This window comes from Sander vitreus, chromosome 11, assembly GCF_031162955.1.
Source record: "Sander vitreus isolate 19-12246 chromosome 11, sanVit1, whole genome shotgun sequence".
In the NCBI taxonomy this organism is placed as follows: Eukaryota; Metazoa; Chordata; class Actinopteri; order Perciformes; family Percidae; genus Sander; species Sander vitreus.
Window position 1 is genome coordinate 18,724,411 of NC_135865.1, and position 13,607 is coordinate 18,738,017.

At 44.9% G+C, this 13,607-nt stretch overlaps 1 protein-coding gene across 2 annotated transcripts in view; it reads right to left on the minus strand.

Moving 5' to 3' along the window:
- irs2b (insulin receptor substrate 2b) overlaps positions 1–11,375 on the minus strand; it is a 28,096-nt gene extending 16,721 nt beyond the window's left edge. Inside the window, exon 1 of one of the 2 annotated variants that reach the window (XM_078262091.1) lies at positions 7,602–11,375. In XM_078262091.1, the coding sequence (XP_078118217.1) occupies positions 7,602–10,968 (3,367 nt within the window). In that variant the 5' untranslated portion in view covers positions 10,969–11,375. The remainder of the gene's footprint in view (positions 1–7,601) is intronic. The other variant, XM_078262092.1, reaches the window with a different exon arrangement.
- Between the last annotated feature and the right edge of the window lie 2,232 nt (positions 11,376–13,607).

The window sequence follows — 13,607 nt, forward strand, 5'->3', positions numbered from 1 at the left end:
ACATTCAAGCTCTGTTCATTATTTATTTAGTTCTCACAGTCTAAATTTAGCACTGCTCCATTCAGGACTAGGACACACACTCAGGCATGTATTAGCAGCCGCTCTGGTGCTTCAGAAGCAGAGTAAACATGTCCCCATGTCTGTTGATGCATTGCCTGCTTGAGTAGTTCTGTGTGGCTGCAGAGCTAAATCAATGAGCTTTTGGGGAACTGCTCCAACTGTATTTCTGAGCAGCAAGAAAGGAAGAGGATCATCAACTGTTTTTTTATGATTGGTGGGCTGGGAAATGAGCTTTTGCAAACAACAAGACTGATGTTACGAGCAGGTTTCCTCTTACAGATCAGCAGGCTCAGATTTGCTCTGTTTACTTTCCTGCACTGCAGGCTCCTCCTTGAGCTACAGCTACAGCTCCACCAAACAAACACTGACCGACTCTTCACCTCCGACCTTCTACACCTCTGTCTGAACAACAAAACAAAAACAAGAACCGCTGTTAACTCTGTTAGGGCCCTGACCCAAGGAGATCACCAGCGAGCATCGTTCACCCACAGCCGCTACGCAACGGACTTTGTCCGGCGTCCAGTTTCCCTTTTTAAATGACGAATAGATTACCGCCGCCTGGCTGGCATGGCGAGTTATTTCCTCTCATGCAGGTGCAGAACGTACGTGGTAGTTGGCTGTGGTCTTTGTATTGTGTTCCAGTTTCTGGGCATTTGACAAAGGCAACATGGGGCGATGCCACGGTCGGCCTTCGACGCAACTAGTTCTTGACCATCTGCTAGGTGTAAGGGCCTTTATCCTGCTGACTCATTATTACCCCCGCCAAGGAGGTTATGGTTTCAGTTTGATTTGTTTGTTTGTTTGTCTGTCTGTCAGCAGGACTACGGAAGAATTACTGGCCTGGTTTTCATTAGACTTGGTGGAATGGTGTAGCATGGACCAAGGAAGAGCCCATTCAATTTTGGAGCAGATCCGAATCACAGGGAAGATACACAATTTATTTTTTTTCCTTTCGTTACAATGCGAGATTCAAAATCTAACTCAATCAATAAACAAAACTCAAAATCTTTGTAATATGAAGATGTACAACACACAGAAAACTGCCGGAGGAGATGTGCAGGAATGCATTTTCAGGTTTTTAGTGCACTCTCTCAAACTCTGTCTCGGGTACACTGAGTGCATACTGCTGTAAATGGCTATCTTAGTGACTACCTTACCTACAGGCCAGTAAGCCTATCATCAGTGGGGATTTGTTATTTGCTAATAATATGTTGAATTCATGTTAAGACTTATTCATTTTTGGAAAAACTTTCAAGAAATTAACAATTATTTGGAGGCCCCCCTGCATTGACTCTGAGGACCCCCTAGGGGTCCCGGACCCCTTGTTGAAGATCCCTGCTGTAAATAATGAAGTAAGACGTGAAAAAGTCCTGTCTCCAGGATCACAAAAAAGTAGGCCTCATGCTACAAAATGTGCATTGTTGTTGAGATTTGTTTTGTTTAATTGCTTTATTTTATTTTACACTTCTTTTATTTACTCTTGTTACTTATATTCCAGATAAAACATGTAATTATTTTATATATTTTTGTAATGATCCTGTGGCTTCCCCTAAAAAAAACTGGGCTGCAACTGACGATTACTTTCATTTTTTCTCAATTAAAGGTTCAGTAAGTGATTCTGCACAAAGATTGTTGATATTTGAACTCAACTGCCAAACAAATAGAACCCTCCCTTCATAAGCTCGGCCCCCCAGATTCATGGACAGAGAACTACTGGCTGGCACATTCAAATGCTGCCTCCCCCAATCCCACCCCTACCATCAACTGTCGCTGCCTGTTGCTGATTGGCTGAACTGTGTTTTGTGGCTCTTGCACTTCTTTCTGTTTGTTTTCCATTTATAGAGCCAGGGCAGTGTACTAACACCAGATATTTTTTTTTAAACACAGAAAATAGAGAGCTAGGTGACCGTGAGGATCGATTTGGTCATTCAAATGTCAGAAAATTGTGAAAGAGCCACTGATGACAAATTCATAATGTCTTGTTTAGTCTGACCAACAGTGTAAAACCCAAAGACTTTCAAATTAACGACCACACATGACAAAGAAAAGCAGCAAATCATCCTGACGGCTGAAAGCTAATCCTATGCTTAACTATATAATACACCTCTATGGAGAAGCATTAATACAGTATCAGGGTCCAGAGAGATAGAGAAGAGTTTATGATGACTTGGACTATTTATGAATGAAAAGCCTGACTTGTCAGTAGACTGAGCTTACCTGTCGCACAGAGAAGCACTATCTCTTCCTCATCCTCTAGACAAAACAAGCTACTCAACAATGTCTAATCCTGAAGTAAATGTAATCCTTTTTACCTCCAAGCTAAATTGAGGATATGGTAGGTTGGCTTTGTTTTCATCAAGTGCTGAACATCCCGCCCTACTTTACTCAAAGAGTTATGTATCCTGAGTTATAGCCAGGAGCGCTGTTTGTGTGCGTGTGTATGCCTGTAGCTAAGGGCTGCAGGTAAGGAAAATAAAAAAATAAAGCTTGTAATCAAACAATCAAGTAGAGGCATTGTTGGCGGAGTTAAATGTTCTTAGCTTACAATAGATTTGACTGCACACATTTGTTTTACTGTCACTTTTATTTACAAGCATATTAGTTAAAAAGGGGACTTTCTACAGTACATACTGTATATGGTGATACGTCCAGACTCACTGCATTCGTGAGCTATTCTGTCAAATATCAAACCTGAAAGTTAATTCAGTTCCTTCTTGCATTAAAAAGGTTATTGTGTAGCAGCCAGCTCTTGATTCTCAGACGTCAGACTTTATTCAGCCCATGAACACACCATAACAAAAGACATTTCATTAGTATTTTAATTTTTCAATTAATCTGACGATTATTTTCTTGATTAATCGACTATTTGTTTTGTCTATGAAATGCCACAAAATAGTAAAAAAGGTCCATTATAATTCACCAGAACCCAAAATGAAATTTTCAAATGTATTTATTTATCAGATCAACAGTCCAAAATAATTCAATGATATAAACTTCCATCATATCCTCATATTTCTGAAGCTGGAACCAGAGAAAGTTTGGAATGTCTCCTGAAAAACGACAGAAACGATTATATAAATTGGTTGATTATCAAAATAGCTGCTGATTTATTTTCTATCAAATCGACTTACCCATTAATTGTTGCCGCTCTAGACATTTCAAATCAATCTTTCAAATCAGTTGGCTATAACTTGTGTGTTGTTGTTGTTGTTGGCAGTGTGAGATAAACAAAGCAGGAAGAGGAGTGAGAGTCTTGTTAGTGGCTCTGATCAGATATGATTAGCTAATTATGTTATGATCGTTAGACAATCCTCTATGGCCTCTAGTGTGAAAAGCCAATCAGAGATGGTCCACTGCGGTCAGATAACAACAGGAAAAACACAAGGCTCAAAACGCACTGGTGTGGAGAAGGTGTGTGTGTGTAAGGTGAGTTGGATCACATGATTTCTGGAAAACAGAAACCAAAGCCTGGAGAGAAGAAGTGGAGAAAAGGGGGAGGAGGAAGTAGAGATGGGGGGGGGGGTTGGATTGGTGTATGGCTTCTTGAAACTGCCTCGCCACACCCCCACCCTCTCCATGTTGTTGTTGTGGCAGATGGTGGCCAGTCATTAGCGTATTGTCACTCTCCTCTTAAGGGCCAGATAACCAGTGAGCACTGCCTGGCAGGGCAGGTGCAAAACCCCTGACCCCCCCCCCCCCCACCATCTGCTGAGGGTTCTCTATGTACACACATAGGAGAGGAAGATACACAAAGTGGAAGTGTGGTGGGGCAGTCTGGGCCCACAAATGAAAGGCATGGAGAGTGTGAGTCAGTCTTCTCCCCTGTCGGCACCCATGCAACTTTTAGCCAGAGAGAGAGAAATTAGATAGATGAGGACAGAAATGGGAAAAGAAGGTGACAAAAAGAAGGTAAAGCAGCTTTAATGGAGGAAAGAGAAGTGGCTGGAGAGATTTACTTTAAAAAGGAGAGGTAAGATGAATGGAAGTGAGAAGTTATAAAAATAGTACACACGCCTCCTGGTTTTGTTTTCGCCACAGAGATGGAGGTGTGTGGATTTCTGGAAATGTCTCAATGGCAATATCCACCCCCCCTTCCCCACTCAGAGTTTCTCACACAAACAGAGCTAGTTCAAAGGGCAAGAAACTGACATTGTCGACAGGGCCAGAAGGTGTGCACTGAAAGCTAAAAAGCCCTCTTCTCTGCTCCATAACCTCCCCTCTCCCGGCACGTCATGTCATGGCCCAAACCCAAACAACAGTGTGTTTACGTGCACAGCGGTATGGTCTTAACCCATTCATGTGAATAACCCGTATAAATGAGCGGGTAAAAGTGACGGGAGTAACTCTACCTCCACTACAGTAGGTGGCGCTCTGCCAACATACAACTGGTCAGGATAAACTGAGAGAGAACAAACGAGCCCTCTAGTGCGCAAGCTAGCTAACCAGCCAACCGGCCGGCTGGCCAATAAATTAATAAAATTTAACAACGTTGAAGAGTCACAGCGTAGGAAAGCACAGTGTTCTCCCAGATGAGTAACAACTTTGTTCGCCTCATTATCTGTTACCAGTGTCGCATGAAGGCATGTATGGTGAAATTTGCAAGCTAGCTAACTAACGTTAACATTAGTCAGTGGCCGCAGCGGCTGCTGGTTCCCTCCACTTCTTTGCAGAGACACAGCGTTGACAGCCCCGGAGATGGACAATCTGTTTAGCCATCTCCCGGTGTCCGCTGCTTGACGGGGATTCAAGCTGTTTTGTTGTATCATAGCAACGGACACAGTGCTGACAAATTATTTACGGATCAAAAACCACGCTAGCAGAGTGGGGAGGGGAAATTATAAACTACGGAGCATGCACAGGCGCTTAACGTGATCTTACTCCGTTTAATATGAATACCCTGGTTACTAAAGGAGTTATCTAGGTCTGTTAACCGGGTTATGAGAAGTCCGATTTTAGCCGGGATAAGGTTTTTACATGGCGTTTGAGAAACCGTAGTATTGCCTTAACCTGAATATAACCTTCTTTTTTTTAAACTGAGCCACATAAAACCTCCATATAGCCTACAGACAGGCCAGATCTGCTTCGGAGCAATGTTTCCCTCCCTCTCCGTCTCTCACAGAATACTTTAGATGAGGACAGATGATTGGACTTCCTAATCTACCCGTTCCAAATTGATGTACTGCAGTGAATGCAAGTTATAGTTCACTCAGTGATAACAAGAGAATGTGGTAAAGCCGGTCATCTTGTAGTTAATAGTCATGCCCTCTTTTTCCTCTCACACACACACACACACACACACACACACACACAAGCAACAGAAGTGTTGTTTGTGTTTTGATGAGAGTATCAATGAATTGCCACACTGGTCAAATCCCTGATCAGAGAGCCGAGTTCCCTTTCTTGATTACTCCTCCATTCCTCCACCTCACTCTCTCTCCCTCCCAACAGCTCAATTGTCTTGTTGTAGCCTACATGAAAAACAAAACAAGTCATCCATCCTTTACTATTGTTCCTTCACCTCCCTTGTCACTCCTCCCCGCTCTCGTAACCTTGGACAAACGTCTCCACTGCGGTTAAAAAATTCTGTCCAAGGTACAAAGACACAACGAAGTGATTGGAAAATAAGTGGGAGGTTCACAATAGGTGTGAGGCTTCACAAGTATATGCGTGTGCCTGGTAAAAGTAATATGTGTTGGTACAAAACATTAATGAGTGCCCCGTCCTGTGTAAAATTGTTTCATTAGCGTGTTTGTTAAGTGGCTCATAGTAAAAAAAAAACAAAACAAAAAAAAACCAACCAACCCCATCTTTGAGTCCATCCCACCAGGTTAGAAAAACAAGTGAGCATTCACCTCTCCCAGCAACCTTTGCACACTGCCCACATTCCAGTCCTGAAACCCAGTACCTGACAGTTGATAAACAACTGACTCACTTGTTTTTCTGGGGAACCCGATGACTTGCACCAAGCCCCATGCTGGCTGCGCTCACAGCACGAAAGCCAGCAGAGACAAAGACAAAGAGAGACAACTTGGTTGTGAAACCACAAACAGCAATTAAACTCTTGTATTTCACTATCAGGAACACTGCCTCCTGACTCACAATTATCCCAGCACTGTGTATTTTCTTCTTGGACAACAGCAACTTCTGACATGCCCCTGCTAGGGCATCTATCCCTGTAAATAATCCCTGCCATTTAGAGATGCATGAAAAGCCACTGATGCAACAATGAACAAAATAAGGTGAAAGGTAATATTTTAATGGCAACTGATCCTTCTCACAAAGACACTTAGTCATACGGATTTCATGCCTTATTCACACACATACCAACCTTATAAAAGCTACAATACACTTATTATACATGTTATAAAATAGGAAATAAAGATGATTTTTTCCCTGTTCTAGCTACTTCCATGTGCGCAATATGTGTAGTGCTGCATGCGTCACTGGATCAGAATAGATGTTTTTTTAAATACTGACGTGGAATAAAACTGCGTCACTGAGGGGAGAGCAGAACAGACCATTCACACAAACACGCAACAGCAGCAGCATCAAGTGAGCCAGAATAAAACACAGCAAGGCCGGTCATTTTTCAAAATAATGCTGTTTCAAAATAAGATGTTGCTAAATAAAATCTATTAATGTCAAATGAATTATGAATTGAAATACAGTTGATGCCTCCCTTTAAGGAGATCAATAGCCAATGAGTACAAATTAAAGCAGCATACTCCGGAGAATATGGATGTATTTTTGTTGTTTTGCACAAATTTCTAAGCTTTACTTGGAAGGAAACACCCTCGTTTTCCGGTGCTTCTGCTTTAATATCTCTATGCAGTTTGAAGCATATCAAAGACTGAGCAAACAGCCCTCTTCAGCATTGGACAGCCTTGAGATTTGTCGATGTGTCATGGGTGTGACTAGTAGGTGACTAATCCTATCTAAACATCGCAGCCTACACACCCAACAGCAATGTTCATAATGACTTTACTTCCCTAGGCTCCCCGAACCTGCCTTTACAGACAAAGCTGCTATTCCAACACACGTGTCAGTATGTATGTTGTATGTAAAACTGACAAATGCTGTTTGCCATATTTTATTACATAACACTAAGATATAGGTTGTTATTTGTGACATATATGGTCAGTGGCTTTACAAATTTGAACAGCAGAGACATAAACTACATGTAGGTTGTGTGTTATTTCGGCTAATATGAAGGGCAAGGTTACATAGCTGTCAAGAAAAATGAACACTGTGTTTTAACTAGTCAGTGGGTTAAATCCATAGTCTGTGTTAAAAACACAGGCTCAACTGCAGACACAAATGAAGGCTGTTCGTTTTCAGCATTCTCTAAAAGATCATTCTCAACTTTGGAATGAAAATGAGCTTAGAAGTGCTGCTTAGCAACGAGTAGCCTATCTCTGCAGAGTATCTATAGTAGCCCTGAGGCGGCTCTCTATCCTACTTCTAAGCCCTGACACCACTCCCTTCATGAATGAAAACCTACTGAATGAATGAGTGTGTGTGACATGTATGAAAACACTCACCTTTCACAGCAGCAGCAGTCTCCTTGAATCCCATGGTGGCATAGGGGCTAGTGTTGAAACCATTCATGCCCCCCTTGCATCCACAGGCTGTCGTCTTGAACCTCAGGGGTCCGTCACAGCCCCCTAACCTGCATCCTCCAAGGTTTCCCTCCATCAAGTTTAAGGCAATGTAGTTAAGTCCATTTTGATAACCAGCTGACATCTCCCTGCACATGGAGCTGTTGCTGCCATAGTCCTCGTCAGAACCTTCAGAGCTGCAAACAATGTGGGATACATTCTCCACAGAGGCAGAGCTGTGTCGTTTGGTGTCATGGGCAAAGGATGGGCACACTGGTGTGACAGTGGTTGTGGAGGAGAAGGTCTCAGAACTGTGCCGTCTGCGCCCCTGAGGGTCAGCCCGGATCACTTTGGCCCCCCTGTGTGGATCCATGAGGGTGACAGATAACGATGGACCCCCCAGGAGAAAAGAGTCTACAGGCACAGGGGGCACACCATCCACAATGCTGCTCTCAAGGCTGAGTCTCTGGACACAGCTGGTGGGGCTGGTGGGGAGGGGAGTATCATCAGTGGTGCAGAGAGCAGGTAGAGGGGCAGGAGGACTGAAAGTCATCTCAGTGTAGTCATCCTTGACTGGAGCAGGCTGACACACCAGGCTCACCTGCTGCTGGAGGGGATATTCCTTTACCATCCCCCTCTCCTCTGCCTGTCTCTCTATGCTTTTTTTCTCTTCTCCCTTCTCGCCTCCCTGCATGTTCTGCTGGGCGTTCATCAGACTAGGGCAAGTCAAGACTTCAGGCGTGTGGTTTCGGCACCCTGCAGGGAGGTAACTCCCGGGTTGGTGTGAGCTAAGGTGACCCGGGGAGCTGACGTCAACATTAGCATAGTCTGAGAATGGCAGGGATCCCCTCTCTGCACACATTAAACTCACAGAGGACTCAGTGCTCTCTGACACTGTGGATGCCAGCGGGTTACAAGTAGCACTACCAAAGTCTATGTTGATGTACTCTCCAGGGCTGCGTGGCTCCGAGGGAAGCGGTTGTTCGCTCATACATGGTAGTGTTCTGAGTGATTCCAGAGCCAGGCGGGTGGGCCGACACACCCTACTGCGGTTTACCAGACCTCCATCTACCTTAGCCACTCTGAGAGGAGATGGAGCAGAGGAAGGGGTGCTTGATGTCCCCGGAGAGCTGCTGGCCACAAAGTCTCCTGGAGAGACAGGACAATAGTTGGACTCCTCTTCTATCCGCTGTCTCTGTAAACTCATGACCACATACTGGTCTTTGTCTGTGGACCCATTGCGCTGCAGCTGGCCTTTAAGTGAGCGTGGTAGAGAGCTGTAAGAATAAGGCTGTCTGTGATTTTGCTGGGGGTGGGGATCTCCCCCTGGAGGACTGAGGATGTAGTCTGTGGGTGTCAGAGACACCAGATGGTCAACAGGAGACATGTTTAGGTACTCTCCATTAGTGAGCTTTCCATCAGTACTCTCCACTGACATCTTGGTTCCGCACCACATCCGCATATAGCCACTGTCCTCCAGAGAAACACTCCCAGGGGACTCTGTGTGTGGGGCCAGCCCCGCTGAAGAGTGTGAACGGGGGTTGATGATCTGCTTTGGAGCAGAAACACACATGGGGCTCATGGGCATGTAGAGGTCATGCCTGGACCCTGGTGCCTGGGGTGCCACACCTGGCATCATAGGCATATAGCCACTGTCACCTTGGAGAATGCCAACGCTGATCTGAACCTCCCTGTAATCCTCAGGATAGATCCCTTTAGGGGAGGCAGTGTGACACCTGCGAGAAGACTGGCTCCCACTAGTGTAAGTAGCCCTCATAAGAGTATACTCATCCAGGGAGGCTGAAGATACTTGGGGGGGACCCCTCTGTTGGCGGGGGGTAGTGAGGGAGTATGTGCGCTTTCGATAAGCCTTCTCCAGCTCTGGTAACCGCCAGTAACCATTCTGCCGCTCCATCACCACGTAGCCTTCAAGCTCACTGCCTTCCCGGGAGGGGGGAGTGTCAGCTTTGAGAGACTCTGGAGTGTTGCTACGGAGGGTTAGCGGTAGCCTCAGGTCCCGTGCGTCCGCAGGGCTAGAGCTATACTCCTCACAGGATATAAAACCAGCATCACTGGGGGAGCCTGAAAAGGAGGCACTGCAGCTAGAGGGGCGAGGAGCATTGCTGTCTGGGCAGGAGGACAGATTTATTTGAGTTGAGGTGGCTATGGGTGGAGAAGGAGACAGGGGCATAGACATGGACTTACTGTGCTGGAGAGAAGAATTTTCAAATGTCCGACAAGGGCGCATTGAAATGGTGTGAGATCTGCTCAGGAGGGTCCTGTGGACCCCTGGGCTAAGGGGGCTCCCAGTCACTGACATGGAGCGTGCCATGGTGCCATCGCCCTCGCTGGCCGTGCGTATTCGACAGGAGGAAAATTTGCTCACAGGAGAGGTCATAGCCATGCTGTCAGTGCGTGACCGCCGGGGAAGTCCGGTCTGGCTGGGGGGGAGATTGTTCAGGTGCCTCCGTGTGGGCACAGAGATGGGGTTTGTACTAGATGACTGGCTTTTGCTGCGCGGACGAAATTCCGACAGCTCCTTCATGGCTTTCATCGCCTCCAAGATAGTTTCGTGGATATTTTGAGCCACCACAGAGTCATCAGCCTGCATCCAAAACTCCCCCGGACCCGTGGCTGCAGATCTACCAACCTCAATAAAGAAAAAGCTATCAGAATGGCCGCACCTCCGGATATTCATAAGCTGTAAAATGACTGAGGCAACCTCTGAGTTCAGCTTGACAAAGCTGATAGTCCGGCTGGAGAGACAGAGCCTGTACACTCCGGTCAAATTTCTGCTTTGACCCAGGCCTTTGGATTTCAGATTGACTTGCCATACCTCCTTGTAGATGGCGGTAACCGGCGTTATCACACCGTAGCTCTCCTCGTCGAAGCCAACCAGCGAGGACGCGGAGTTGGACGCTGAGCCGTCGTATACTTTCCCCTCTGTCATTAAATCCGTCAGCACCAGGTACCAGCTCTCCTGTTCCTGCTCGTTTTCTGCCGCCACGGCAAAATACTCGTCCTTGGTATAAAGAGCAATAAGATATTTGTGTTTTGCGTCCGCTCTCTTGTTGATATTGAGACAGCAGTCCAGAGGAATAACTCTCTTCGCGGCCGATTTGTTCTTCCATTTCTTCTCGCTCTCGTAGTACTCCAGCCGGGCAGGGAAACCTTCGCTCGGCTCTTTTAAAACGAAAAAGCGCTTGTGTCCGTGTTTCTGCTTTTTTAGATATCCGCATTTCTTGATATTGTTCACGTTCGTATTACTGTGCAATAACGGCTGATCTCCTGTGTTTGGCGGACTCGCCATTCTCGTGTCCTTCGCTATCAGACACAATGCTCCCTTTCCTCGAGTTGCTAAAGAAATGACGCGCTTTATTTTAATCTTATATTTCCAGAGCCGGTTGTGCGAGCGTTCGTCTTCTCCCACAGCTGAGCAATAAAAAACACATGTCTGCTAGAGTCCGGACTGAGGAGGGGAAACAACATGTGACGATCTACACATCCAGCTCTGGTGAAAAAAAAAAAAGACGAGAAAGGAGGAGAAAAAAATACACACCGACAGTGGGCGGTGCGGTGCGCACTCAGCTCATTGGGCTTATTGGTGGAAACGGGATGAATGCTGGAGTGAGATGGACCCGTTCAAAGGAGAGAGAGAGGGAGAAGGAAAAAGCCCTCCTACTATCACTCTGCCCTCTTCCGACTCATTTGAGCGTAGTCGGTCAGGACTTTATTTATAGCATTTGACTAAAGTGAAATTTTCTGCCAATCTAAATATACCAAACGAGATGTTCCTGATTTTAAAAAAAAACTACATTTGCGTCATTTAATGAGTTGAGGTGGATTATAAAACATATTAGAATAAATAGTAACCTGAATATGTTATTGTATAGCCTACACGGAGTTCATAATTTGTTTATTTTACCTTGATTCTTATAGGCTACTGCTATTGTTTTATTGCCATAGCCTTTTTCTTATTCCCAGCTATGTTTTTTACAACCCCTTGACCATATTTTAACATGTCTGTAGAGGGAGTCCTTCCAGTCCTTCCGAACTGGTAAACAAGCACCTAGTCGAGACTACGGCTCTGTGACAGGAATTTTCCATTTGCGTTGCCCAGCGAGAATACAATCACGGTTTAAACGGTATATTCCAGTCTGGAACTGCAGTCTTCATAGAAAGCATCAAAGTGTTCATGATAAACAACGAGTACAAGATTTGGGAAAGTACAGTACAGTGTGTTTTATTGCGTAACGCGGTCGCCTATACTGATCATGTTTGCCTGGAGCTCCCAGGATAGCTGCTCAGTCCGTTTCAATTTGTCTTCCCATTCAGAAACAGTGTATGACGGTGCGACGGCTATGATTCAGGATGCCTATATGCTCAAATTATTTTAAGGTTTCAGTAGTTGAAAGCGTAATCTACAAGAAATAGACCCCACTGTCAGCGAAACAGAGGAATGACCCATATAAGGTTATGTAAAGAAAAAAAATCATGATGACGCGTAAAATTTCTCCTGATCTTGATGCGTCAATGCTGATATGTGCGTATGAAATCCGGATGAAATCCGGGAGGCAGCTGGGTACCGTGGTGCGGTGGTGATGAGAGTGTGTAACTGACAGCCAATAGCCTTTCACTTCCTGAGAGAATGATATTCACCTCTTCCTGCCCAACAGAGGGAAAACAGGCGGTATTGTGTCCTGGCAGTCATAGACAACAAACTGAATCCTGAACTGTAGTTAAATGGGAATTAAATTCAAGCACGTTATCTGTCAATAATCAGCCATATGCGGTGCCACTTAATAGTTGCATGTCCCATGATGATAACATGTTGAAAGCCCCACAGCTCCCTCCCTCCCTCCCTCCCTCACACACACACACACACACACACACACACACACACACGCACAAAATTTATATCCCGTTTTCCTTCAGATCCCACAGTGCTGGTTCAGCACAAAACCTGTCCTCAGCAGCAAGGTCAATTACCATGCCCTGTGCAGGTCAATTATGCCACCAGAAGCAATGATTTAACTACTTGCACCATGAGACAAGAATCAAATCAGGCAATGCCCTCATGTGATCTGTCCCTCAAATAACCTTTAGTTTACAAATTTGGTCCACGGGTGGTGAGATTTTGTGTTCGGTGCAGTTGTTTTCTTGTCATTATTTGAGTGACTGTGTTTACTTCAGGCTTGCGTAAAGTGCTATGAAGGCATATTGATATAAATAGATGGGGCAGAGCTGACTGCCTAAACCTCTGAGGCTCAGATATCTCCCTGTAGGATGAGGAGGGTTCCCTGTCTGTTGAGATTAGGTTTCCTACATGACAGACGTGGGCTTGGATCGGAACTTTCACACTCTCTGATAACAAACAACTACTACAGAATGACTGCATTGTGACTGTGATGCTTTAAGTAACATTTACAGCATACAGTTGTTTAAATCTCTGATAAATAATGAATAGAGTATCCCTGTAAGAAGCATTTGAAGTTTGCCTTGTATAATACCATGATCTGACACTGAGAAGATAAACAAAAACTGAGTGGGGGTAGTGTGAAGTGTGCAGGAGGGCAGAAGGAGTGACTCTTTCTTTTTGCATAACCCATGAAGCATAAGAAATGCAAATCAGCTGTCTATAAAATACCAATAAGGCGGGCCCATAAACTGTGCTGCTTTTAAACCCAATCTGGTTGTGTCTGTGATGCGTCCTTGCCCTTTTCTTAGGTAATTACATGAATATTTATCACCCTCCAATTTACACAGCATGGTGCATTCATTTACAAGTTAATTAGACGGCCAGCTAAATCTGATTTGCAATGCTTTAAATGGGCCCTCTCATAGTCTCTTGGTATGAACCCATTATGTTTTTATAGGTTTATTTATTTAGGAAAGAATAGGGGTGTAACTTTAAGGGTGCATCCTCTCAAAACATTGTTCTTCTCTGGA